Source organism: Bactrocera oleae, chromosome X, assembly GCF_042242935.1.
Source record: "Bactrocera oleae isolate idBacOlea1 chromosome X, idBacOlea1, whole genome shotgun sequence".
NCBI classification, from domain to species: domain Eukaryota; kingdom Metazoa; phylum Arthropoda; class Insecta; order Diptera; family Tephritidae; genus Bactrocera; species Bactrocera oleae.
In genome coordinates this window covers 33,541,328-33,568,282 of record NC_091541.1, presented here as the reverse complement: position 1 = coordinate 33,568,282, position 26,955 = coordinate 33,541,328, and the positions used below count along the sequence as shown (strand labels likewise).

Sequence of the window (26,955 nt, the reverse complement as noted above, 5' to 3'; positions counted from 1 at the left end):
GCCTATAGTTAACCTTCTACCGAAAATATCAGTCAATCCACAAAGAAATCTCAAACGAGTATACCATTTGACTTTGCGAGAGTATAAAATGTTCGGTTACATCCGAACTTAGCCCTTCCTTACTTGTTCTATTTACTTTAAGGAACAAAAAGTAAGTACACTTTTTAGCAAGGTGTGTTTAATATTACGTATTACAATCTATATATATAAAAGAAAGTCGTGTTAGTTACTCCACTTATAACTCAAGAACGGCTGAACCGATTTAGCTGAAAATTGGCAGGGAGGTAGCTTTGAGCCAGGAGAAGGACATAGGATACTTTCGTCAGCATTCCCGTGTGACTTGAAACGTCAGTCACTATAAAACGTGGTATAACAAAAAAGAATCAGACTTGGAATAACAAAACGCAAAAGACAGCTATGTAATGACGTATGGATGACAATTTGATATTTGTAAGAAATCAATAATAAAACTATTTCTATTAAATAAATAATTAACAATTATAATGATAGTGCCATTGCCCATTCGTATAAACAGTGAAGTGAACTATAAAACTCGGTATGGTTAAAAATTTAAGTTTGAGTGAAGTTTAATTAATAATGCCGCGACCAAGATGATCGAATCTTTCCCGACAAAGCCGTGATGCAAGAAGAATACGAAATACTGCAAATGAAAGGACTGAAGAAGAACAAGAAATCGCACGTGAACAGCTCCGCGATAGTATGGCTCGACTTCGTGCTTCTCAATCACGAGAGCAAAGTGGAGCAGCCCGTGAAACAGCTCGGTTGGCAATGCAGAATCGTCGAGCGAACAACAGAGGTCAACAAATAGATAATTTGCGACTCAGAACAAGATATTTATCAAGTGCTGATTTGAATCGAGCAGCGTTTCAATACGATTGCAGCAATGATTACAGCTCGCATCCTAGCGTGTGCATTGGGCAAATGGACGTAGTTTGCGAGTATTGTGGTGTATCAAAGTTTTCCGGAGAAACGCCTGGATTATGCTGCCTTAATGGTAAAGTGAAATTGCCATTCTTGACTCCGCCACCTGAGCCATTGTATTCATTGCTTTGTGGCGAAACACAAGAATCACGCCACTTTCTTGCAAATACTCAAAAATACAATGGTTGTTTCCAGATGACGTCATTTGGGGCAGATATAATCGAAGAACGAGAATTTAATCCGACATTTAAGGTATTTATTTTTGTACTTATATAGAATGTAGTTAAAGAATAACCTACTTTATCTATTGGTACCTATGTAGTATATTTGCTAATTCTGAACTCTACTCTCCCATAGAAAAGAGTATTTATAACCCAGTTAATACTGTCTAGTTTTTATTTTGTAGATACAAGGACAGATTCATCATCGAATTGGATCATTACTACCTTTCGAAGATACACATAATAAATTTTTACAAATATATTTCATGGGCAACGTGGAAGAACAACGACGAAGTTGCCATCCTGATTGTTGGTGAACAATTGGAAAAAAGGGATATTGTGCTTACACGTCGCGATACTGGGCAACTGCAACAAATATCTGAAACTCATCGATCATATGACACATTGCAATACCCGCTGATGTTTTGGCAAGGAGAAGATGGATATTATTTTAATATTAAAATGAAAAATCCATTGAATGGTGAGTATCAGTATCATAATTTATTTCATTTATTTGTGAAAGACACTGATTTAAAATAATGCTTATTCAAAAAATGGTTAATGTGTGTATTGTATTGTTTGCCTTTAAAATTTGCCTTTGAAATGGTTAATTATCAAATTTTTATTTTCAGGTGAAGAAACTACAAAGAAAGTTAGCTCAATGAATTATTACGCATATCGTTTGATGATTCGTCAAAATGCTGACAACTATTTGTTGCGGTTTCGTCGATTGTTTCAGCAGTATTGCGTTGACATGTATGTAAAAATAGAAACGGAACGTTTAACATTCATTAGGTTGAACCAAGCCAAACTGCGTTCTGAGGAGTACATTCATTTACGTGATGCAGTTAGTACTGAAGGAAATGCAGCTAATATTGGTCGATTAACTATTCTGCCGGCGACATACATTGGTAGTCCACGTCATATGCATGAATATGCACAAGATGCAAAGACATATGTTCGTCATTACGGTCGGCCCGATCTCATTATTACTTTTACCTGTAATCCAAAATGGATAGAAATTACTCAATTGCTGCTTCCCGGACAAACATCAAGTGATAGACACGACATCACAGCACGTATATTCAGGCAAAAAATTCGGTCCCTGATGAACTTTAATGTTAAACAACGCATCTTTGGAGATACTCGATGCTGGATGTATTCAATCGAATGGCAAAAGCGAGGCCTGCCGCACGCACATATTCTTATTTGGTTAGTGGAAAGAATTCAGCCTGACCAAATAGATGATATCATATATGCCGAGATTCCTGATAATAAAGTCGATCCAGACCTACATGATGTTGTTACTACTAATATGATTCATGGACCGTGTGGTGCCATCAATCCCCAATCACCTTGCATTGTCGATGGAAAGTGCTCTAAACGATATCCACGGAAATTAACGGCGGAGACTGTCACTGGCAATGATGGTTATTCGCTGTATCGGCGTCGATCACCAGATGACAACGGTCGAACTGTCACAACGAAAGTGAAAATAATGGATTTCGTTGTCGACAACAGTTGGATTGTTCCATATTCGCCACTTATTTCTAAATCGTTCAAGGCACATTGCAACGTTGAATACTGCAATTCAGTTAAGTCCATAAAATAAATTTGCAAATATGTCACGAAAGGCAGTGATATGGCGGTTTTTGGATTGCATTCCTCGAATACCAACGATGAAATTTCACGCTATCAAGTTGGTCGTTATGTGAACTGTAATGAAGCGATTTGGCGTATATTCGCATTTCTCATTCACGATCGTCATCCTACTGTTACGCATTTGGCGGTGCATCTGGAGAATGGTCAACGAATATATTTCACGGCTTCGAATGCTACGCAACGCACTGAAACACCTCCAGCAACTACATTGACCAGTTTTTTTGCAATCTGCCAAAGCGATCAGTTTGCACGAACTTTGCTTTACTCGGAGATGCCACGTTATTATACTTGGAAAGCTTCATCGAAGAATTTTCAAAGACGGAAGCAAGGCGATGCGGTTCCTGGGTATCCAGGTGTGCGTTCTACTGATGCTCTTGGTCGTATGTATACAGTTCATCCAAAGAATAATGAATGTTTCTATTTGCGGTTGTTGCTGGTAAATGTGCGTGGGCCAACGTCATTTGAGTCACTACGAACTGTTAATGGTATAATATTCCCAACATATCGTGCTGCATGTGAAGAATTGAAGTTATTAGAAAACGATAGTCATTGGGATACGACAATCGCTGAAGCCATTATCTCTGCATCTCCAAGTCAGATACGCACATTATTCGCTATCATAATTTCGACATGTTTTCCATCAAACCCATGTAACCTGTGGCACAAATACAAGGATAATATGTCAGAAGATATTTTACATCAAATTCGTGTCAGTTCCTGAAATCACGATATTGAGATGAATGAGGAGATACATAATCGTGCTTTACTCTTGATAGAAGATATGTGTTACCTCATGTGCGGTAATTTATTAATCTGGTTAGGAATGTACCCCTGTTGAATTACCAACAAAAGGAAGTTTATGATACTTTAATGAAGGCAATCGATGATGAAAATGGTGGTTTATATTTCCTAGATGCCCCTGGTGGAACTGGCAAGACATTCCTTATGTCATTAGTTTTAGCAACTGTTCGGGCGAGATCTAACATAGCGGTTGCAGTTGCTTCTTCTGGAATAGCAGCCACATTGTTAGAAGGATGCTGTACGGCTCGTTCTGCATTTAAATTACCGTTAAATCTTCAAACTATTGAAGAACCAACGTGTAATATTGCAAAACACTCAGCAATGGCCAAAGTTTTAGCGGTATCGAAAATCATCATCTGGGACGAATGCACAAAGGCGCATAAACGTGCATTAGAAGCACTTAACCGAACATTAAAAGATTTACGCAATGACTCGAGATGTTTTGGAGGAGCAATGATTTTACTGTCTGACGATTTCCGCCAAATACTGCCAGTAATTCCAAGATCTACGGCTGCCGACGAAATAAACGCTTGCCTCAAATCGTCAAATCTATGGCGCTATGTGAAGAAACTGCAACTGACAACAAACATGAGAGTTACATTGCTTAATGATACATCTGCTGAAGATTTCTCGGAGCAATTGCTAACTATCGGTAATGGTCAAGTACCTGTCGATGAATCGAGCGGATTATATCATTTCCAAATAATTTCTGTAATTTTGTCTCATCAAAAGACGAACTTATCAACAATGTATTTCCAGAAATTATTTCTAACTACAAAAATAATGAATGGTTGAGTGAGCGAGCAATTTTAGCGGCTAAGAATAAACTACATAATTCAAAATAAGATCATTGGAACAATGCATTTATTCAAATCTATTGACTGCGTCACAAATGAAGATGAAGCCACCAACTATCCAATTGAATTTTTAAACTCTTTGGACATGCCTGGCTTACCACCGCACAATTTACGCCTAAAGGTTGGCTCCGTAGTAATCATGCTTCGAAACATAAACCAACCTAAACTGTGCAATGGTACGCGTTTGGTCGTTAGAAAATTGATGAACAATGTAATTTACGCTACGATAATGATAGGAAAATTCAAAGGTGAGGAAGTTCTCATTCCGAGGATACCGATGATCCCAACCGATATGCCGTTTGAATTTAAAAGACTTCAATTTCCGATACGTCTTGCATTTGCCATGACCATCAACAAATCACAAGGCCAATCCTTAAAAGTTTGTGGTTTAAATCTAGAACATTCATGTTTTTCCCATGGTCATCTGCGTGTTTTAAATAAGTAATGGAAAATTAGTACAATATTTAATATTTAAGGGATTTCCCTAAAATGTCGTGTTGTACGAATCTAACTAAAGGGTATTCCTCCGAAAGTTTGAGGGAAATCCCCATCAAACATAAAATATACTGAAAGTTGCCAGTTTTGTATTCTACAATAGTTCCTAAGTTCTAGTCTAGTTGGTTCCTTATTTCCTATTTAGATATTTTTTCTTCTTAGTGTTCCACAAAATTTCAAAAGTATCGATACTTTACTCGATACCAGTATCGTATCAAGTTTATCGGTACCGGGAAAAGGATCGAAACTAAACTATCGACATTGATAGGTATAAAGTACTTTTCAATTTATTTTTAAAACTTCCGATTGAGTAATATCTGTAATATCAAATATTATCCGAGAAATTTCGGAATTTGGAGTCGAACTTATCACCAATGAGACACTTCTTAATAATTGTATCAAACTAACTAAATTTAAATTTCGACGTATTAAATTGTCGGTACAATAATAAATTTGCGCAACAGTAAAAAAGTAAATCATGATTAAACCGTATTAAATCATTTTTTACTTAATTGATAAAAATAAATCTACTTAATAGGAAAATAGGAACCAATCACGAGAAACTGGCAACACACGCTCAAAACATAAGCTATTGTCTATATAGAAGGGTAATCCTACGACCCAAATCTAAGGATGTGACTTAAATTTTGTTAAAAGTATCTATACCTCAAAAATATCGAACAAAAGTTTGAAAGATAGGAATAAGTAAATTTTGCCGCCCCTCATTGTTTTCCGCTCTGGGCAAATGCCCTCTTGCCCCCCCCTTAGATCGGGCCCTGCCCATTTGTACCCATTTTTGACACAAGCGCACAGTAATAATAAAGAATACACACATTAGGTATCTTGAGGTTTAAAAAGAAAGGGTCCGATTTCGATATTTATGCACTGTTTAGAGAAAGATTCATATGGAAATTAAAAACGTGATATGTGGGAAGTAGGCGTGGTTGTTATACGATTTCGACCAATTTCACTGTGAAGCATAAAGATTTTAAAAATATGTTTTAAGGTTTCACCTTAAAGTCGGCGATTCCTATAAAGCTTTTACATACCATTATTACGGTAAAATTTAATGCTGACGTGTTTCTTTACTGAGTAATCGCACTTTTCTTAGTTGTCAACAAAAATACATTTTGACTCTGTATGAAGAAGTGATAGAAGAACTTTCCTTCAGTGAGGTTGGTTGATACATATATGTAGCTTCAATGGTTTGTAGAATATGTACATTAAACCATATAGGGGCAGGGCGTGTTATTATTTATATGTTATTTTCACTAAAAAATTGCTTAATATGTGTGCTAAGAACATTCTAAAACGACTAATGGGTCATTCCATGTCAAATCGACAAATAGTTCGACGCGATCCCCACCGATTCGAATTAATTTTGGTGGAAAGTCTTGTCTTATAATAAAACGAAGTTCTGCCAAAGGAAAAAATTAAAAAAAAGAGTTATGCAAAATTGAAAAATTCATTGTTTTTCAGATTTTATGAGTTTATTTTTTTAATATATCAGAACGTACTGTATATTTAATAAAGAACGCTGGTGTTGCACACCGGCTACTGATCATGTGTTTTTTTTTAACTTTTCTCTGCTTATCATGAACGTATATTATGTTTGAAAACTCCTCTCTATTATAAAAATGTATATTTTTAACACAAAACTCAAAAAAGTTATTGCACCGAAGCATGCAACACTTTTGGTTTATGGCAAGGAATAACAGCTAGGTATTTTAGAACTTCTCTAAACTCCTCTGGGAATGTGTGCCGTCTCTTTTGGCGTACACTGTGTACAATTTGGTTTTGGAAAAACCGTAAACATTGGCAGTCATTTTACTGTTAATTTGACTGTCAGTGGTGAAAGGTCAAAGAATTCAGCTATTTTATTCTTACATACATATGTAAATCTATAGTAAGCATTATAGTCGTAGGTTTCTCATTTCAGCAAAACAATGATGGTCAGTTGACAACTGAACTATACATCACGACTGACATAAAGAATGTGAGTGCATTGGTGAACCGATCAGCAGTACTTAGCAACATATTGCAAGAGTGTAAAAATATTGCGAAAAAAATCAATATTCGTTATTCGACGAAGTTGAATGAATTACATTCATATTTGGTGTATTAAAAGGTTATACTATAGGTCATATAATCGCTTAATTTTATCTCCGTGTTATTTATATTAAACTTAGCTGAACAATCGTCTCGGTTTGCCCGGGACAGTCCGGATTCCGAGTTAAGCGTCCCGACCGTCCCGGGATTAAAAAAAAATTAATTGAATAAAATTGTGTTGCTCTCACCTATTGTCACGATTTTCAGTGAATTATAATATGGAAAAAATCGATGACTAAAAAAAGTCGTCCCCTATTTTGCTAGAACAAATATGTTCACCTAATATTAAACCAATTTATTTAACACAAATCTCTGTATTCATTTTATTAGTGCTGCTTGAAGGAACACTCCTGCTCATAAAAAAGCCGATTGAAAATGTATTAGCATCTAAGTGATAGTCTGGGTTTTTGCGGAAAATCCCGTTATCAAATGTTAGATATTTTTATTTATCAATATTTTTTAGGGTTAGAGTGCAAAAATTTTACTGAATTGATTGTTATGTTTCGAGTAATTGATGAAGTAAGTCAATTTGAAGTGAAAACGATGGTTTTGACTAAATAGAACAAAACAGACAATATTGATTATTAAAATGACAAATTAAAGATTACAAATGTTGCAGTTTTTTAAAAAAGCTGGATCTAACGAATCATCAGTGAGAGGATTTTGGAAAAAATACGTGAGAATTGAAAGTGTCCGCCTGGAAACAGACGTCGAAGGAAGACGAATTAACGGGAAGAGAAGGAATTAGTGCAAATATCTTTGAGGGACCGCCTTAAAATCTGCTCCAGAAACTGCTGCGGAGCTTAAAGATGCTCGCCAAATAGAATTCAGCAGCTCAACTGTCAAACGTCGGTTGTAAGAAAATAATTTGAAAGAAAATAATTTGAAAGTCCGAAGAGTTGAGAAAAATGGGCTTGAATTGCTTTTTCAGACGCAGATTCAATGAACGATAAAATGATCAATGTTTTCAGAGTACTGTAAAGTATTCTATATTTGTTATCGTTTGGTGACCAATCACAAGTTATGGAGTTGGCGAAATAATAATATTAGATGGTACTGTAAGCTCAGCAACATAACAGAAAAAATAAAAAAAGGTACCTACCAACAAGACTTTAGCTGAGCACGTCGGAATAGTAATTTTTCAAGACAAATCTGCACCGTGTCATCGCTCTAAGTCTTTAAGGACAACATTAACATTTTCTTTCATAAATAACACAGGTCACAGGTTTTTTTTGTTGTTTTTAGTATGTGTTTTGCTGAATATATTCTGGTTATATAAGCATATACATATATATGGGAAAAGACGATTACTAATCGTAAATATTTGCTTTTTAAGCAATTATAGCGATTCGTCCATTTTTGATTTTCGCGCCCATATAATGTCGGTCTTCGCGGAATCTTGCCGCCAAAAACAGGGAAAAGCACGAGAGATACAAAATATATTCGAGAAGTTGTAAACGAAATGCTGACTCGTTTTGCGATATTTGCAGCAAATTTATTCAAAGGAGAGATAAAAAGTATGATTAAAGTAAAAATTTAAAGATTTTCAAAGCATATCAAGTACTTTAATCTACCTGGCAAAAATTGGGCTCCACACGTGTTATGTAACTTGGTGAGTTTATTTCCCCTTTTTATACTCTCACAACTTGTTGCTACAGAGTATAATAGTTTTGTTTACCTAACGGTTGTTTGTATCACCTAAAACTAAAAACTTTGTGTGAAAATGGGTAAAATCGGATGACACCGAGTATACCATTTGACTCTGCGAGAGTATAAAATGTTCGGTTACATCCGAACTTAGCCCTTCCTTGCTTGTTTATTATAATTATTAACCATTTTGATAACATTAATTAACTTATAATATGTTAGGTTTTATTATAGGCTGGTACCGAGGTGAAAAAGAGCAATGAAGTCCGTAGTGCCGAATTTGAAGGGAACCAATCTTTGTAAACTCTCAAATGAATAAAATTATGGATTGTGATATTTTCCCAATAAGGCAGTAGAGCATGGTTTCCTTGGTCATCACCATTAAAATATCTCTAAAGATGCACATGTTACATTCTAATTTAGATAAATTTAAGGATTATATGTTAGCTTATTTGTTAAAACGAGGAGAACACTTTCATCAAGATTCAGTATTGGGGACTATAGATATTTGAGGGTTAATAAAAGAATTTTTACGGAACATGACGGGAAAAGTAAAACTGTATTTATATGTAAAATTTTGGTGCTTTTTTATTGAGTTAAATTTTTCCATTTTTTATACATAAAAGCAAATGCAAAACTTTTTTACTATCATTCTTATTTTGCGGTATAAAATCAACAAAAAAGAAATTTATGACCCATGCTCAAAAATGCTGTTGGGCAGTGTAATTTTTTTTTAAGTTACATTCACACACAAATTATTACAAATAAACTTTTTACTTTGCGTAGGTTAACGAATATAAAGATATTTTGGGGATTGAGTCTCTTCCAAGCCTGGAAATAGCCCTGATCCCAACCATATTTAGTACGTGTGAGCAATTATAAATCACGAAACTCAACGCCAAATAACATTCAAAAATTTAAGGACATTGTTGAATTGACTTGAGATAATGAAATTTCTTCAGGCTTAATCAAAATATTATACAAAAGCATGCCCACCCAGCTACAAAGTGTTATAAAGGCAAAAGGCGATAACACCCACTATTAAGAACAATGTACATTTTTTCTCTAATCAAAATATTAGAAAAATACTTAAAAAGTATTATGCCCCCTTTTGTCGCTTAAATACTTGTTTTTTGTCCAAATTCCATATTGCATATCATAGAAAACTAAGGTTTTTACTGCGCATTTTAGCTAATACTCAATTATTTAAAGCGATAACATGATTTAAACGGCTTAAAGAGCTCATTAAACCTTTTATTTAAACGAATTTAAAAAAAATTAATTAATTTTTACTAAGAGATACCATGTAAACATTACAAAGCCAAATCGCCTTTTTTATGAGTGGTAGTGTATATACCGATATCCATAATTTTGGTTACCAAATGACCATAATACCAATAAAAATATTCTAGCTTAATTTAATTAAAATATCTTTTATTAGGATAAGTGATATAGGTATTTCGATGTACAGATTGCTATCAAGTAATATATATATGTATATAAAAATGAAACCCGTTTCCACGCCATAACTTGGGAACGGATCGACCGATATGGCTGTTTTTTATTTTTAGTTTTCTATTATTATTAACAAATGTCATATAAGGTTACTTAATTAAATTCTGTCGGACTAATTTACTAATATTTGAAAATTACTCGCCACAATTAAATGTACTGACTTTGATGGTTATATTAATAATACCAGTGATGATTTCATCTTAATGTAAGTATTTAATAATAATGAAATATGTATACTATGAGTTAAATTTCAGAACGCAGTATACAAATTTCGCATAACCTATTTAGTAATCTGTAGTAATCTGACACACATAACCTAACATAGCGCTAACAAAAATTTTAATTTAATTAAGTTTTTGATAAAGTTTGTTTTGTTTTAAAGACTAAGAAGTTTGTTGTTTGCTAATAAGTGTTTGTTAATCAAAACCTTTGATAATCAAAAATATTACAAGAAATATTATTGTAGCAACTATTTTCACTGGAAAATTTAATGGAGAAATGTCCTCTTGCCACGTTTTCCAACTGTCAGAACGTACGATACAAATAGAGATTAATTAATTGAATTTGGAAATGTTTTTAATTAAAAACTATAAATATTATTGTTAAAAATTAAGAACGATCAACCTCTGTGTTATTTCAAACGTTATCTACTAAAAACTTTGAAAATTACTCATTTGTTTCATACTTGAATATAAAGTTAATAAAATTAAAAAATCAACATATTATATTTTATGTTTATTTGTGTTTAATAACAAATCGAAGGAAATTAGTATTAATCATTTTCAACTTTGGAAGTGATCTGCTTGGTTATTCTTACATTGGAATTAACGTTTTCGTTTTATTTCATAAATACAATTTTACTGTATTGAATAGTACGTAATTAATGTATACCTTAGCCACAGCAACGCGTGGACGGGGTCCTCTAGTTTAATATATTTTTGTTTTTTTAGTAAAGAATAATTTATTAACTTAAATAAAGTATACTTTAGTTGTCCACAACTTTTCAGCCCCTTTTCAATTATACTTACGTCTATAATTTATGTTAACACATTATAATTTTGTTATTTTTATAACCATTTCCTAAAAAAATGTTTCTTAAAAATAACGTGTATGGCAAAAAAAATTTTCAGCTAGGTACAAAAGTACAAAAGTACAAAAGTGATGCTGGTGAAACATATTGGTCAAGTAAGAAGTTAATTTTTCAAAAGATGATCACTTTGTGTACATTTGTCCGATTTAAGTCAAATATGCGCCGTTTTGTTCGTAAACTTGGTGCCAACGAGATGCGAATTTCATTTTACCCCTCTCGTAGAAGGCTGCGTCCCTATTGGCAAAAAACTCGGAGAGCCAATTTTCACAGGCCTCTCTTGAGGCCAACTTCTCACCGTTCGCCATGGACAGGAAAAGATGGTAATCACTTGGTGCCAGATCCGGACTATAAGGTGGGTGCATTAGGACCTCCCATCCGAGCTCCCGGAGCTTCTGGCGCGTCACCAAAGACGTGTGTGGCCTGGCGTTGTCCTGATGGAACACAATTCGGCCTCTGCTGATCAAAGATGGCCTCTTCTGGATGAGTCGTTGACGAGCGCTCACAACGTACTGAGTCAATCAATCGAAAAGCTGATAAAGACAAACTTTGAGCGCGAATAAACACGTTTTCAGCGCCGTATAGTATGACATGATGCGACACGTAACACTAGTACTATGGACAATAACGCCATCTCTTAGATATAAACCGAACGAACGTTTTACTTGACCTAATATTTTAATGATGTTGTTCTTGTATTTTCGATGAAGAAAAGACATTATTTATAATTAAACTATTTGGTTTTAATTTTAAAATGTTTTATCTTTTTACGCTCGCAAAAACAAAACAGCTTTTTGCGAAAGTAAACTTTGCAGTAAAAGTGTTCTTGCATACCGACGATGCATAAATACTTTTGCCATACTGTATTGATACTTGAAGTCAGCCCTACGTCAATCGATGGTAAAAACTTGTGATATAATATTAGTAACTATTTTCCCATAGCGCTAATATGATGAACATATTGGTTCGTGTTCATTAGTATTTATAATATTAAAGAAATTGTAATAAGAAGTTAAGTGAATCCAAGACCCATATGTTGAGTTAATAAGATACCGATATATTTTCAATTAGGCCAAATAAGGAATATAAAATGTTTGGCTGACTTTTAGTTAGAGGTCTCTTATTTGTTGTATTTTTCCTGAAGCCCAGAGTGCAGTTTGTAGGATATTTATCTATGGACGTATCCTTAGGGTATTGCTGTTAGTACATCTTATTTATAATACTAGTTCTTAAGACTACTAGTCTTCACATAAACACCAGAAATATTATTGATGCACAAATCAGACGGAACACAATTTAGGTTAGGATAGATATTAATATGTTTACACAGAATTATGCGTTTTACTCACACGAACCCAACTTATTCAATATATTTGTGTACACTTTTGTAGGTACTAAATATGAATATGTAAGCAATCGTGTTATTTCAAAGAGGTTTCTGTTCCTGAAAAATGCATATGTACTCAGCTTGTAGGATTAGAACAAAAGTCTCTCTAATGCGCTACACTAAATATGAAATATAAATTGTAAAAAAGACCTTACCTTATATTCGTATGTTTCTGTATTTTGTGTGTAGCCAAATTCGTCTTTCTTTTCCTCGACTGTCGAATATTTAGAAATGTTTTCCTGAAGCAGAGATGGTGTTGGTGTAGGCTTTTGATTGGGCGTACTTGTAATTTTTTGTGTCTCCTGTTGTGTGGCAGACTTCAGTTTTTCCCGCTGTTGCAATTGCTGTTGGTGAAGCTGATTTTCAGCGGCTAACTGTTGAGCAATTAATTGTTGTTGTTGTATTTGTTCGACAAGCTCTTGTTGTCTTTGGAGTAATTCCTTTTGCTGTTGCTTAAGTAAATCACAGTTTTCCTGCTCTATATTTAAATCGATGTCCGAAATGATATCCTTAATAGTATTATTCCAATTTTCCTGTTTAAAAGAAAAAGTTTTATTTTTAAAATCACGAAAAAGAATTTAATTTTGATAAAGTTTTCAGTATTGAAAACAAATTGCTATCATTTTATCCTGTTGACAGGTAAGCATATCTTAAATTCTACAAATTACTTTACACGTATTTCAACGAATATTATGTTCGTTCCTCCAGCACCAATCAAGTTATAAGGACGAAACTTTCCACAAATAATGCCTCTAAGGTATGCCATCTCAAGTTTAAAAGTCGAAATCGAGCCACAACTTCTCAGGTTCTCAGATACCAAATACGTGGATCTCAGTGAGTAACGGGAGATCCTCCGCCTTAGAGTATTTAATTTTTTTCTTATTAATAGATGGAAAAATTCATATCTCGCTTCCAACTACTCGAAAAAAATTGTTTCATAGGTTTTGTAGGCAATTGAATGATCTATAAAAATGTCAAATACGTTTTTTTCGTAAACCTAACCGTTAAAAAGATATTTACGGAATACGAAAACAATGAAAAAAAAAATAATTTTAAATTGCAAAGCTAATAGTCTTTGTTGGAAATTTATTGCTCTATACATCTCTGGTCTCTTATCAAGCAAAAAAAAAAACAAATTCGTTTTTTTTGACCCACACTAATAACTATTCAAGTTGCTAGAAACCTATAAAACCGAAGATATTGATAAATCTCTAAGAAATATTATTGAAATTCGGAAATAATCTTTTCCTGAAAATAGCATACTCTTATGTTTAACTTATACTGTTTCTACCAGTCAATACCCTTGGGGGTTACTCGATAAGGCTTTTCGGAAGGAAGAATGATCGCTATCGTGAAAATGCAACTCTGTAAGGCGATAAGCGCATTGGAAATTGCGTGTAGTGTATGCGTTTTTACCCTTTGCAATGGCAGCACTCTGTATTGCATATGCAAGTCACAAAGTTGTGCGTTTAACGATTATTGTGTTTTTACAATAGTTTAAATTTACTGAAATAATTTCTTTATTAGAGCAAGATGAAAACCTAACGGTAGTTTCAAAATGAATGCAAAAAGAACATAAATTGGGGAAAAGGAAATATAAATTAGCTGTTGAAAAATTCGAACACTTAAAAGAATTGTTTTTGAAAAAACAAAATTAAAATTTGCAACATTAGAACTAAAAAAGCAAATGTCTGAAATTGAACGACGTGGCCAATAAACATATTGAACTTTAATTATATTTTTTATATGGGTTAATAATGGGGATTTATTTCAATGACTTTGAAATCTGATAGCAATTTTTTTAATAGCCAATTTATAATCATATTTACATTTATTCTTCATAATCTGAGTTATTTATAATCAAAATTTACACCTTTTATATTTAAAATTTTCACAATAAATTTAACGCCATTTGAAAAATGTACGTCCGTTTATTTTTTACACTTCTTTCTTGTTGATTTTGTTTTCATTTTCGTGACAATAGGACCATTTTTCAATTAGATTTTCCAGTCATAATGTGTGCTTCAATAAAAATTCCTGTAATCGCTTGTAATGTTCGAGTTGGATTTAAATTACTCTAAAGAATAATAGGTGAACTAATTTTTAACCGAGGATTTTCATTTCCGTCAACAAAATTAGCGATTGATTATAAAATAGTAATAATTGTAGTTAATGCGCAAATGGTACCTACTTTTTATATATTTCTTATGTTTGATAATATAATATACTTTCATATATGTTTATTCATACATGCGATATGAATACTATATACATAACATACTATCATAATATACTATAAACTTAATATAATATATTACAATAGTAATTAATTTAAATCCTACCTTTCACCATTTAAAATTGACTTATATACATAAGCATGTATCATCCACATATATATTTTAAAGAAGAAGTAAAATTTAAGCCGGATGGCAACCCATACCTTCAAAATCGTGAACTAATGGCTTACCGATAAATATTTTTTACTGATTCAGTGGGCAGCCCAAAGTTCTAATTTCAATCCGATTGAGAATTTGTAGTCAATCATGAAAAGAAGGTTAGGAAAATACCGATCAACCTCAATCAATCTGGATGAGCTTTGGCAGCGGGAATATCATAGCATTCCAATAGAAATTATACAGAATTTGGTGGAAAGTATGCCAAACCATGTAAAAAAGTGTTTTGTGTAATAAAGGGTTATGTACTTAATATTAGAAATTATCTATTTTCTGAAAATTTCTGTAACGTGAAAAATTGAGTACATGCGAGATGTTTCAGTTTTATTTGTTTATTCCTTAGAACTTGTTATTTTCTTTCTTGTATTATTAACAATTTTATTTATAATTGAACATGAACTAAAGGGGAAAAATATTTTTAACTTTTCTTTGCTACTACTATTCTTATGCTGAAAGAAATACACGATGCACAAACTTGTAGGCATTTGTGCTCCCCATTGTGTGATTTTTGTTTCTTATAAGATAAATAAATAACTAAATAAAGAAATGCTAACAATTTATTTTCATTAGTAATATTATCAAAAACAGTGGAAATTACCAACCCTTACTTCACTTATGCTGTACATTGTAAAAGTACTCATTCAAATCTCGATCTTATCACTTATCAGTAATAACGTGTGCGCGTACGTATGACATGCCACGCCAAAAATTCATACACAAACCTGCATGCATATACGCGTACACGTGTAAGTTTGTCATCTACAAAAACAACAATCGTCTCAAATGGCATAAGCAGCATCAGAAGTCAATATGGTATCCGAATTGCTCAAGTAAAATTTATAGTAAATCACACCACAACTACATTTTCTGTCATGAACGCTACAGACAACTTCGCTTCATTCACAAAAAAACAGACACCATCACATCCATATATCCGAATATATGGGCAAAGACATATTCGGGTCAGTTCGCGACGCTGGCAACAGCTAAAAATCATAAATTGAACAACTTCTGATGCTCGTTCTAGAAATGATAAGTGACAACCCCACAAACCCGCAAAACACAGAAAAAAGTGCCAAAGTGGTAACATAGCTCTTATCGATTTAAAATATTTGTCAATGTATGTTTCTTTGATATTTGTTTAAACGCACACATACTTATACAAGGTGCAATTCAAAAGTTTCAGGACTTTTATTAAAAAACGAATATAATTTTTTATTTTTTTGAAAAATTTATTGGTCGCCTTCAAAATAGTCTCCTTCCGCCTGAATACAACGTTTTGCACGTTCAAGAAGGTTATCGAATGACTGTTTTAGGTCATTTGTCGGTATAGCGTTGAGGATGGCGGTCGTCGCCTTTTGGATGGCATCAACGTCAGCATAGCGGTTTCCTTTCGCTTGGTTTCGGGCTCATATTCAAAGCGCCATGTTTCGTCACCAGTCACAATCGAATACATAAAGTTTGGGTCCTTTTTGGCCTCTTTAATAATGTCTCCTGAATGTTGAATTCTGAGGTCTTTTTCGTGTTGTTTCAAAGTGTGTGGGACAAATCGAGCACAAACCTTTCTGAGGCCCAAATTTTATGTCAAAATACGATAAATCGACGCTGCGGATATTGATAATTCCGATTCCATATATTTAAGCGATGATTTCGGCTCTTTTTTTTAATGAATTCACGCACAATTTCCGTATTTTTTTCGTTCACAACATCTTTTGGCCGGCCCGAACGCTTGTCGTCCCGTCCCTCTTGAAAACGTTTAAACCACTCGTGAATACGGCTACGGGATAGAAAATCATCGCCATAAACTTGTTTCACCATTTGATGAGTTTTGGTAAAAGTTTTACCAAGTTTAAAACAAAACTTAATGTTTGCTCTTTGTTCTATGCTCATTTTTCGACCGACACTACAAATGTAATGTCACATGTAGCGCGATATCTCAGCTGTTATATAAATTTTATACGACAACACTGAAGAATACACAATTGAGGGATAACAATTTCAGACAGATGGCACCACTAGAAGCCGCGTTGTTTAAAAAGTCCTGGAACTTTTGAATTGTACCTTGTATATGTACGAGTATATGTGCGACCGCTTGGTCCTTTCAGATGTTATCAAAACTTTTAATGGCCAAAGCAAATAAATATATAAATGTATTATTTATAAAACCTATATATATTAATCTTTCATATAATATTATATAATATTTTAATTTGAACATACATATATACAAATATATATATACTTATGAGCTTGATATCAAATAAATACAGATTACCTATAAATTATTTTCAGAGCCGCGCATTGCAAATAAAGGAATCAGTAAGCGCACATTTCTTAAAATTGGAATTACACTTATTTTTCTTAATTAACACTGAATATGCTCAATTCTGCTATTCTCGAGTTCCCTAATGTTAATTGTGGCGAAACACGCTCATCGTTTTCAGTACCCCTCTCAAAAGGGATGAACCACGCTCATCGTTTTCAGTTCCCCTGCGAAAAGTGAAATATTTGATAATGGCCGGACTGTGAACCTTCTCTATAATTTACATCGGAGATCCCTGATTTACATCCCTGGTTGTATCTAGACATAAATTTCGTCAATATCTACTTTTGTGGCCGCTATTATAACCCGATTACTGAGCATGTTATGATCCAAGTAATTAATTATTTATTTAGAATGTGACGAAAGTCGTTTTAGGGCACTTCTTTTACACCTTAGGTTACGTTACTTAAGTTTTAGTAAGGATCCCTAATCTAAGCAATAAGTATAGGCTATCTTACTCAGGGTGAATGTAGCTTTCCAATGGTGAATTGATTACAAACATACACACAAATCTTTCCTCTTTATAATAGTAGTGTCGATATACTGGTTATTAAATGAAGCTCTTTTGTTTGTTTGAGTTTATAACTTATGTATATCATTTGAGGTTAGTGACTCGCCAGAAATTCCTGGATTTTAGTTAGGATATTTTTATGCATCCACCTTATAGTTTAGACCAGCCATCAAGTGATTACTACCTGTTTCTGTCTATGGCGAATCATTATGCTGGTGAAAAATTCAGCTGAAAAAGGTTTTGAATAATTTACGTAAAATTAAATTCAAATATAATATAATACAAATTTTATAACAAACAGGAAATGAAGTGCTTATTTTGGGTGCAGCCGAATGTTTCATACTTTCGCAATTTGTAAGTATTCTTCCATATTATTGCGTTTATAAGTCTTAATGTTACTCGTATTTGATGGTTCCTCAAAATCAACTAGTGTTTTTGTTAGACGAAGTATTCATGGGTGGTCCAACCATACGACATCAAATTTTCAAAACCAAGTTCTCAAGTAAAAGTACCGTTACATGCAATTGGAAGCAATGGCTTCACCGGGCTGAAAGTTTTAATTTCCCTAGATACATAATAATTAATAATTCTCAATTACAACCTCACATAACCTGCCTTATATGATAATATACAAGAATAGCGTCATTACAGCCTATAAGCGTAGCAATGCTGGAATGGCCTTGCTATTAGGAGACCACAGAATGCAGCATCGCCGAAATTTAAAAAAAGGAAAATTAATTGCTTAATTTTAGTGTTTGGGTATTCAATTTTAGAACAAAAAATTAATTAACAGATATTTTTTTGACTACGTCCCATTTCAAAGCTACTTGGGATTACTGGTCGTGGTCTGTCAACTACTGCTTATCTATTATTTGGCATCAATAATTTCCCCACTTCTTTCCTCGATGGCAACTCAAGGTGACTTATTATAATATAGAATTTTATGAATATATAGTTTTAAGTAGTACATACCGCTTTTAGCTGATTTCCTGGTTGCAATGTATCAACTTGATCCTGCGAATTTTGCGGCTTTACAGATAACAGAGCTATGGCTGTTTCAGCATTTTCACTTAATTTAACCTTAAAATGTGCATTTTTAATAAAATTATAATACATGTTTTCGTAGTTACAATACTCTTACTTCTTTGTTTTCTACTATATTATCTTCGTCCAACACGGGCTTATCTCCTTCCACTGCGCATCCGATATCACCTTGTCCCTCTATTTTCTTGTTTAAAGTTTCGATCTCATTTTTATCTTTTGACTTGCATTCTGTAACATTCTGTTGCTCAGTTACAACAGGTGCTGTAAATGTCGTTTTGGGCGAAGTATTGGTTGTTTCTCTGTCATCTTCTACGACTTTTTCAGGTACAATCACCGTTTCCAAAAGATCATTACTACTAAGACTATGATCATATCCTTCCGTGTTATTTTCGTCAACTACCTCAATTCTTTCTGTCTCATCTTGCTTTTTTTTGCCAACCAATTTAGTCTCAGCTTTTGTGGTTTGAATTTCGTTCTGAGTTGGCAATTCGACAACTACTTTTTGGCTGTTATCCGAGCAATCTTCTATTTCAACCTCCGTGCTCACATCTTCAACTACGTTGTTTGACTCCACATTTTTCTCCTAATTATCAAAACACACAATGGAAGGTGGAACAGCGTGCAAAAGTAGTTGATAAAGAATAGTAAATAAAAATAAAAAAATGAATGCAAATATAAAATAATGTTTATTTAGTGTAAGTAAGCATATGTACTAGGTTTAACGGTTAGGGGTAGTCAGAGTTTTCAAAAAATCAATTTCAAAAAGCATTTTCGTTAAGTGTAATATCTTGAAAACATTATCTGAAATTTCAAGTTGATCCGATAATTACTTTTTGAGTTATTCGACAAATAACAAAGAGCGCTCAAGCACTTCAATGCGCTCGGGAGCAGGTATTCAGCGTTTAAATCCGTTTTTCTCAAAACTATGTTTTTTGTACTGGTGACAACTGTAACTTGAAAACCGCTCAGTAGATTTTAATCAAATTTATATAGCTTTCAGAATACATAATAAACTCGGGCCTGATAGAAGGATTTTTTTCAAAAATATCGATTTTTTAAGACTTTTTCCTGAGGCCATTTTGTTAATTTTTGAAAAAAAGCTTTGATCAGGCCCAAGATTATCTATTTATAAACTAATTTTTTTTTACCCGTTTGATTTTAGATGAATCTCCAAGGCCTTATGGTTGTCACCGCAAGGACCTTTTTTTTGGAACTGGGGTCAACACAGACAGCTATAATTTGGAAATTAATTTTTTTTTTTTAATTTTCGGGACTTTAAGTCAAAACATTGTATAATAATGCCATATTACTACTTTTGTAAAATAACATGATTTAATAGCAAAAAAAAATTACTGAAAATTTTAATTTCTTCGTTCCACTGACTACCCCTAATCCCTTAAGTGAGATTTTAGTTATACAAAGTAGTTGGCGAATACAAAACAGTTTAAATTCGTATTTATCGCGATCGCGAACAGTATTCTAAATTTATTAATTTTTAAACTCAAACGTTATTATCACCTCATGTTTCACAAAAGTTTTATAGTATTTTCTCCAAAATGTTGATTGTAACACTTTAAAATATGTGCAATAGATTTGGTTGGGTTTATTGATATGATCGTGATATAAAAACTAATTGTTTTTGCTGTGTTCATCTAATTATGCCTGCAGTGAGATCCTCTGCAACACTTCTCCAAAAACGATAAAATAGGGAAACGTTTTCCCCTAACCGCGATGTACCCAGATTTGGAAACCTACGCTAAGCGGAAAGACAGCTACCCTCATATTCGTACACTAAGAATTTTTAAGAAGGGCTCGACCCACTTGTAAGATCTATTCTCACAACATTGTTTTAAACTCTAACGAATACAACCGGAGGGCGATGTTTTAATTATATATACAGATCAATATTATACTTTACCTATTTTTCGTATATATTCATATTGGCTTAGCATATTGTAAGTTGATTTTGAATTGTATTTTATTGTATTTTTTACTTATCACTAGTTCATTCAATTGCGACATCATTGCAGATTGATAATCTTTTTTTTTCAGATTACTAGGAGGGGTCGATGAAATCATGGGTATGTTCATGTGTCAATTTTCTAAGACCCCCCACTTCATCAGCTGCCAGTTTTTTAAATTTTTAACTTTTTTTTTAAATTTTATTCTGTACTCTTGCAGCATTAATAAATAACTGATAAAAAATCAATAGTAAAAATAATGATTGCTTATTTTTACGACACTTTAAAAATTACCTAAAATGCATGTCTCTAGACATAAGTTTGACTTGCCCGATGTTTTCATATGCCAGTTTTGATTGATGAAGGTGGCATTATAACTTATGAAGTTCGTTCAGACTCCGCCTTAAGTGCAACATTAAATTTAATTTTCTGGTTTTAAGTATAAAAAACTTACTGGTTTCATAACATAATGTAATGCCGTTCCTCAGTTCAGCATACAGAGTATGTCTCTGTATTTGTTGAGATGTGATTGTCATCTATTTTTTGAAATTAACTGATAGGTGGGCGATCATTCTGGACCGAATGGTATTCATACGACTGCCAGTATTTAACGCCTATTATACTCGTTCTAGCACTCAAATAGAATTATCACGTGGACAACATGTTACACAAAATATAAGACCTTTGTTCCCCTAATGGTTTTGGTAACACCTACCTTATCAAAATAGATATTTATTATAATTGTACTTATTACAAATTGGTGGACACATTGCCCTCTAAACTATGCACATACTATGTACTTGTATGTGAAATCGAGTGATAATATATCCACTTTCCAATTTCGATGTAACGATTATGTTACAAGCTAAAGCGCAAATAACTGACTTGCATCACCTAAACTAATACAGTGTAAAAATGGATGAAATTGGATGAAAAACACGCCCACCCTATTTAAGGGTTATATGAAAACAACTAAAAGTGCAATAACTCCCTAAATAAGTCAGAATCATTCAATTTTAGATCAAAAATGTTAATTAAGGTCTTCATAGGAATAGGTGTTAAAATGGATAATGCCCACCTTAAGGTGAAATCATATGTCTCAGCGACTAATCCACCACTTTCAATCAAATAAATAAATAAATATTATCTGTCATTCTTATGTTACATTGTAAAATTTGTGAAATCGGACTCCAACCACGTCTACTTTTCCTTGATCAAAATTCTAAATCTGACCTGATCTTTTCAAACTGGGTTTCTTTCTTCTTTTTCTATGGACCACTGATCCTATGGCTGACTTTTTGCCGAAAATATCGGTCAATATATGAGTTATCTTAATAAAAACAGACAGATAGTCACCCGGATTTTAACTCGTCGTCATCCTGATCGTTTATATATATACATAACTCCATATCTATCTCAATTAGTTTTAGGTGGTATAAACAATCGTTGAATGGATTATAATCATATTTGGGATATCATTAATATAAGCTCTAGTAAAACGAAACTTTTGCATTCAATTTAAGGTTTGACCTAATGTAACACAAATCTCTACCTATTGATCACTGTTGGTCGTTATTAGTTAATTAGTTACTTCAGACGGTCCAATTACGGACAGTTATGGTCCAAATTAAGTGTTTGCCGAAGAGAAGCAGCTCATAGTAGATGATTCCGTACCAATCGCACTAAACACATACATAGAAAACTCTCCTGCTCGTCAATCCTAGCTTGACCACCGGCTCACCCCAATTCCACGTCGACCGTTTTCACTGGACGTAGTCGTCGATGACCCAATTTTCATCACCAGTAACAATTCGCTTCAAAAATTCGATTCACGAATTTTTTTCGTTTATTCATGTGGCACCTATAAATCGAGCTTCTTATTGTATTAAACTTATTGTACAAAGTTAAGAACCTGAGCAATCGAAAAATTGTTCACATGACGGTTATACTCGACACTTACCATTACTTTTTATATATTTTCGATAATTGGGCTTCCGAAAAACCACTTATCCACTTAAACGCAAACCTTTTTTTGTTCTGAGATATCTCAATAAAATTAAAGGATACTATTTTGCTAATAAAATGGTATCAGTTTATACCCCCCTGGTTGGCAGAAATCACCCCCTTGAACACTCCTCGAGGGTGCCGACTGGTAAAAGATACCACAGATTCACGACGTAAGCGGAGACGAGCTGGGAACAGTCTGCCCCTGCCGTAGACGTAAGGAATCTAGCTAAGGTCAGACTTTATATCTGTGTGTTCGGTGTTCCTCAATAGCAAAGCATACAGATAAGGAGCCTTACCATGGTCGGGGGTACTATAAAGGGCTGGATCAAGGTGTATGCGGCCTGCTATAGCTGGGGGTCCTTAAATAGCCCAGTCTCGAATGGAGCTTACGTATACCTGGCGCCCTCCGTAATATGATAGCCTAACTTGCGCGGGGGGGCTATACGCAAGCGGGCACACTTTCCCCCACAATCGTGAGACCAATTATGAACCATCTAACTAAAATAAATAAAAACAAAAATAGGAGAGAGCCCGGATCTCCACAAAAAAGCAGGAGGGGGCTAGTTGCTCCCAAAAAAGAGCAGCGTTTGGAGCGAGCTCGGTAACATTCAGCAAGAGGACAGAAGCGAAGCTTGGTCCCGAGGATAGGGCAAGCTCAAGAAAAGGGAGAGAAGCTGAAGCTGGCCCCAAAAAAGCAGTAGCGCCGGAGGCAGCCATACCCAAACACTGTAGCCAAAACACGGTAGCAAAACAGGGGGAGAGGGAAGATGCCAAAGGGGCTGCTGCTGGAAGTGGGTCTGCCAAAGAGTGGCCTGCATTTAACATCCAGGACCCGGCAAAAGCAAAGTATGAGGAGAGATAACGCGCCGCGTACCTACTAAGGTTAGTAGAGTTAAAGCGCCAACGAAAGAGGAGCTAACGAAGGAGCTCCAAGCATCGATTGACTACGCGAGAGGTCAGCTGAAGAGGCTAAGACGTCAGCCATGAGGCCGAAGACAAAGGGCGTAACACCCGCAAAATCATTTGCAGAAGTGGCCCGGAACCGAATTGTCATTGGCGTTCTGGTTGAGGGAGATCCCGAAGGAAGAATCGACAGAGCCCAATGGAAATGGGTGCAGGCTGCACTGAAAAATATGGCGCTGGAAGTGCTACTAAGTAATCCGAGTCCGCCACCGTCATGCACAGATGCCGGCTGGAACCAGGACCACATCAAAATGATTGCTTGCGACCACGAGAGATCGGTCGCTCCATACAAAGCTGCTATAACCAAGGTGGGAGAGGTATACCCCGGCGCAAAATTGGTAGCATCCAGACCAAGGGCAAGGGTGAGGATCCCGGCTACACCATCACAGCCGGACCAGATTATGCAACTCATAAGAGCCTGCAACCCGATCCTGCCCACGGAAGGGTGGAAGTACGTCAAGACATTTGAGGACAGCGTAGCAGGATCTGGCGTGGAGACCAAAAGGGCAGATCCTGTTGTTATTAACGAAAGAATCCATCGAACCGCTGGGAAAAGTGGCGGGGAGATAAACTATGGGTTCACGAAAGTGAGGATAACGCCCTACAAGTCGGACGCCGATGCTGCAGACCATCTGGCATCGTAGAAAGAGATATGCGAAGTGGAGGAAGATCCTATGGAGTCCTCGAGCGACGCGGAAAGTATAGAGCAAGGTGAGTGTTCTTCCTCCGGGTCTGAGCTTGCTGCCAGACTCTCAAACTAGTATACTGAGAAAGAGCTTTTAAGCGACTCTCAGGAAGACGCAGATATAACAATAGTTAATGCGTCTTCTCCAAATTAATCTTCATCCCAGCAAACTAGCTTCAGCAGCCCTAATTAACCGCGTGGCAATGGAACAGCCTCAATTTGTCCTCATTCCGGAGCCATGGGTTAATGGAGGGCGTATTTATAGACTGAGGACACCGAGCTATAAGTTATTTATGGCTTATTGTGAAGGTAGAATCAGAGCCTGCACAATGGCAAAGAAAAACCTTAACGGTTTTATATTATACTAGCTTTTACCCGCGGCTTCGCTCGCATCGAATCCATCAAATAAATAACTGATATCATTATAGTAGATATGGATCCATTGGATTATAGTTTTTAATTTAGCCTTACGCACCGGCGTAGAATTTCTTGACAGCGCCGATTTCCGCTTTCGAGGCATTTTTATATTTAATAAGAGTAACTAATAATATTTGTGTTATTTCTCTGATTTACGTTTTTTATACATTTATGTTTTCTTTCATTTTTAATTTTTTCGACAAACAATCATTTCTGCCAAACTTTTTTTTTTCAATTTCAAAATTTTCAAATTTATTTTCCAAACATATATAATCTTCCAAAATAATTTTTTTAATAATCCGTAAAAAATTTATAAATTTTGTAATAAAAAGTATCCTATGTTCATTCTGACACCTCTAAGAGTATATGTACAAAATTTCATGATGATCTGTTAAGTAGTTTTTGCGTGAAAGCTTAACAAACAAACGGACTTTCGCATTTATAATATTAGTATAGATAGTTACAGCAACAACGACACAGCAGCAGTAAGCTGGGAAACGGGCACAAGAAGTTACCGGCTGGTATCGTGCTATATGCCATACGAGAAAGAGATGGTGCCACAGGGAAGCACGCCAACGTTTATGACAAGAAACCGACAAGAAGTGGTGGATGTCACACTTGTGTCGGAAAAACTATTTGACAGAGTAACACAATGGAGGACTCTCGAAGAACATTCCTTTTCGGATCACCGATATTTTGAATGTACAATAGAGGAAAGGCCCAATAGAGGCATTAACTTTAGGAATCACAGGAAAACGAACTGGCAGGTGCACATGCAAGAGCTGGAAAAACGTATACCTATGATTCTCCCGTTTCAGCCTGATAGTAAGGAGGATCTCGATATCCTCGTTAATCGACTCACAGAATCTTGCCGGCAAGTATTAGAAGTAGCTTGTCTTCATGTTATTAAGTAGGGGTAGAATTAGGCCCCCCTGGTGGTCTCTAGAACTTAAAAAGCTACAGAAAGAATGCAGAAAGCAGTTCAATTTAGCTAAGCAATCCCAAGGCGAGTCAGACTGGGATTATTATTACAACCTCCTTAGGTCATACAAAAAGGAAGTTAGGAGAGCAAAAAAAAAAAAATCTTGGAAATCTTTTTGTAATGATATCGAGAACACGGCGGCAGCGTCTCGACCTAGGAAAATAATGGCACAATCGGTGCATAGTATCGGTGAAGAGTTACTGGGACTACTAATGGATACCCACTTCCCAGGCAGCTCTGAAAGCCATACTGCTGAATATACTCAAAACAGTGGAGCAGTAATAGACCCCACTCTTATAAACATAGTGTCAGAAAGCAACGTACGCTGGGCAATAAATAGCTTTTAGCCCTTCAAGTCGCCGGGACCAGGCGGTATATTCCCGGCTCAATTACAGCAGTCGCATAATTACATAATGGATTAGCTAATTACCATTCTTAAGGGGGCGCTGCAATTAAACTATATCCCCTTGCTTCGGAGGGAAGTCAAGGTAATATTCATACCAAAGGCAGGCAAAAGCTCGTATACAAGTCCAAAGGACTTCAGACCAATTAGCCTCTCCTCATTCCTTCTAAAAACGTTGGAAAGACTAATAGAATTACATATAAGAAACAAACTGAAACCAGAAAATTTTGCTGGTTCGTTTTAAAGGAAAATCCACAGAAACAGCGCTAAGCTCTGTGGTGGCGGAGATTGAAAAATCTCTGGAAGTTAAAGAATACACTCTAATTGTCTTCTTAGATATAGAAGGAGCCTTCAATAATATCCAGCCTAGGGCCATACTGAGTGCGCTTAAGGATCTGAACATCTCTGAACCTTTCAGAAAATTAATTGAACAGATGCTCACGAGCAGGTCAATAATTTCAACGCTGGGAGCGTCAACGATGT

At 35.0% G+C, this 26,955-nt stretch overlaps 2 protein-coding genes across 11 annotated transcripts in view; one reads left to right on the top strand and one right to left on the bottom strand.

Annotated features, from left to right (window-relative positions):
- LOC106621201 (interaptin) overlaps positions 1-26,955 on the bottom strand; it is a 113,028-nt gene that overhangs the window by 48,325 nt on the left and 37,748 nt on the right. For 9 of the 10 annotated variants that reach the window (XM_070112449.1, XM_070112455.1, XM_070112456.1 and 6 more), the window contains 3 exons: positions 19,152-19,637; positions 18,983-19,090; positions 12,879-13,256 (listed from right to left, as the gene is read on the bottom strand). In XM_070112449.1, coding sequence (XP_069968550.1) covers positions 12,879-13,256; positions 18,983-19,090; positions 19,152-19,637 — 972 coding nt within the window. The remainder of the gene's footprint in view (positions 1-12,878; positions 13,257-18,982; positions 19,091-19,151; positions 19,638-26,955) is intronic. The other variant, XM_070112457.1, reaches the window with a different exon arrangement.
- Positions 1,847-6,473, top strand: LOC118682327 (uncharacterized). Its single transcript, XM_036370720.2, has one exon. The coding sequence runs from the start codon at positions 1,849-1,851 to the stop codon at positions 2,773-2,775; it is 927 nt and encodes a 308-aa protein (XP_036226613.2). The 5' UTR covers positions 1,847-1,848; the 3' UTR covers positions 2,776-6,473.

What these genes read in the sequence shown, in the direction of transcription:
- LOC118682327 (XM_036370720.2), top strand. Translation starts at nt 1,849, where the DNA reads ATGATTCGTCAAAATGCTGACAACTATTTGTTGCGGTTTCGTCGATTG.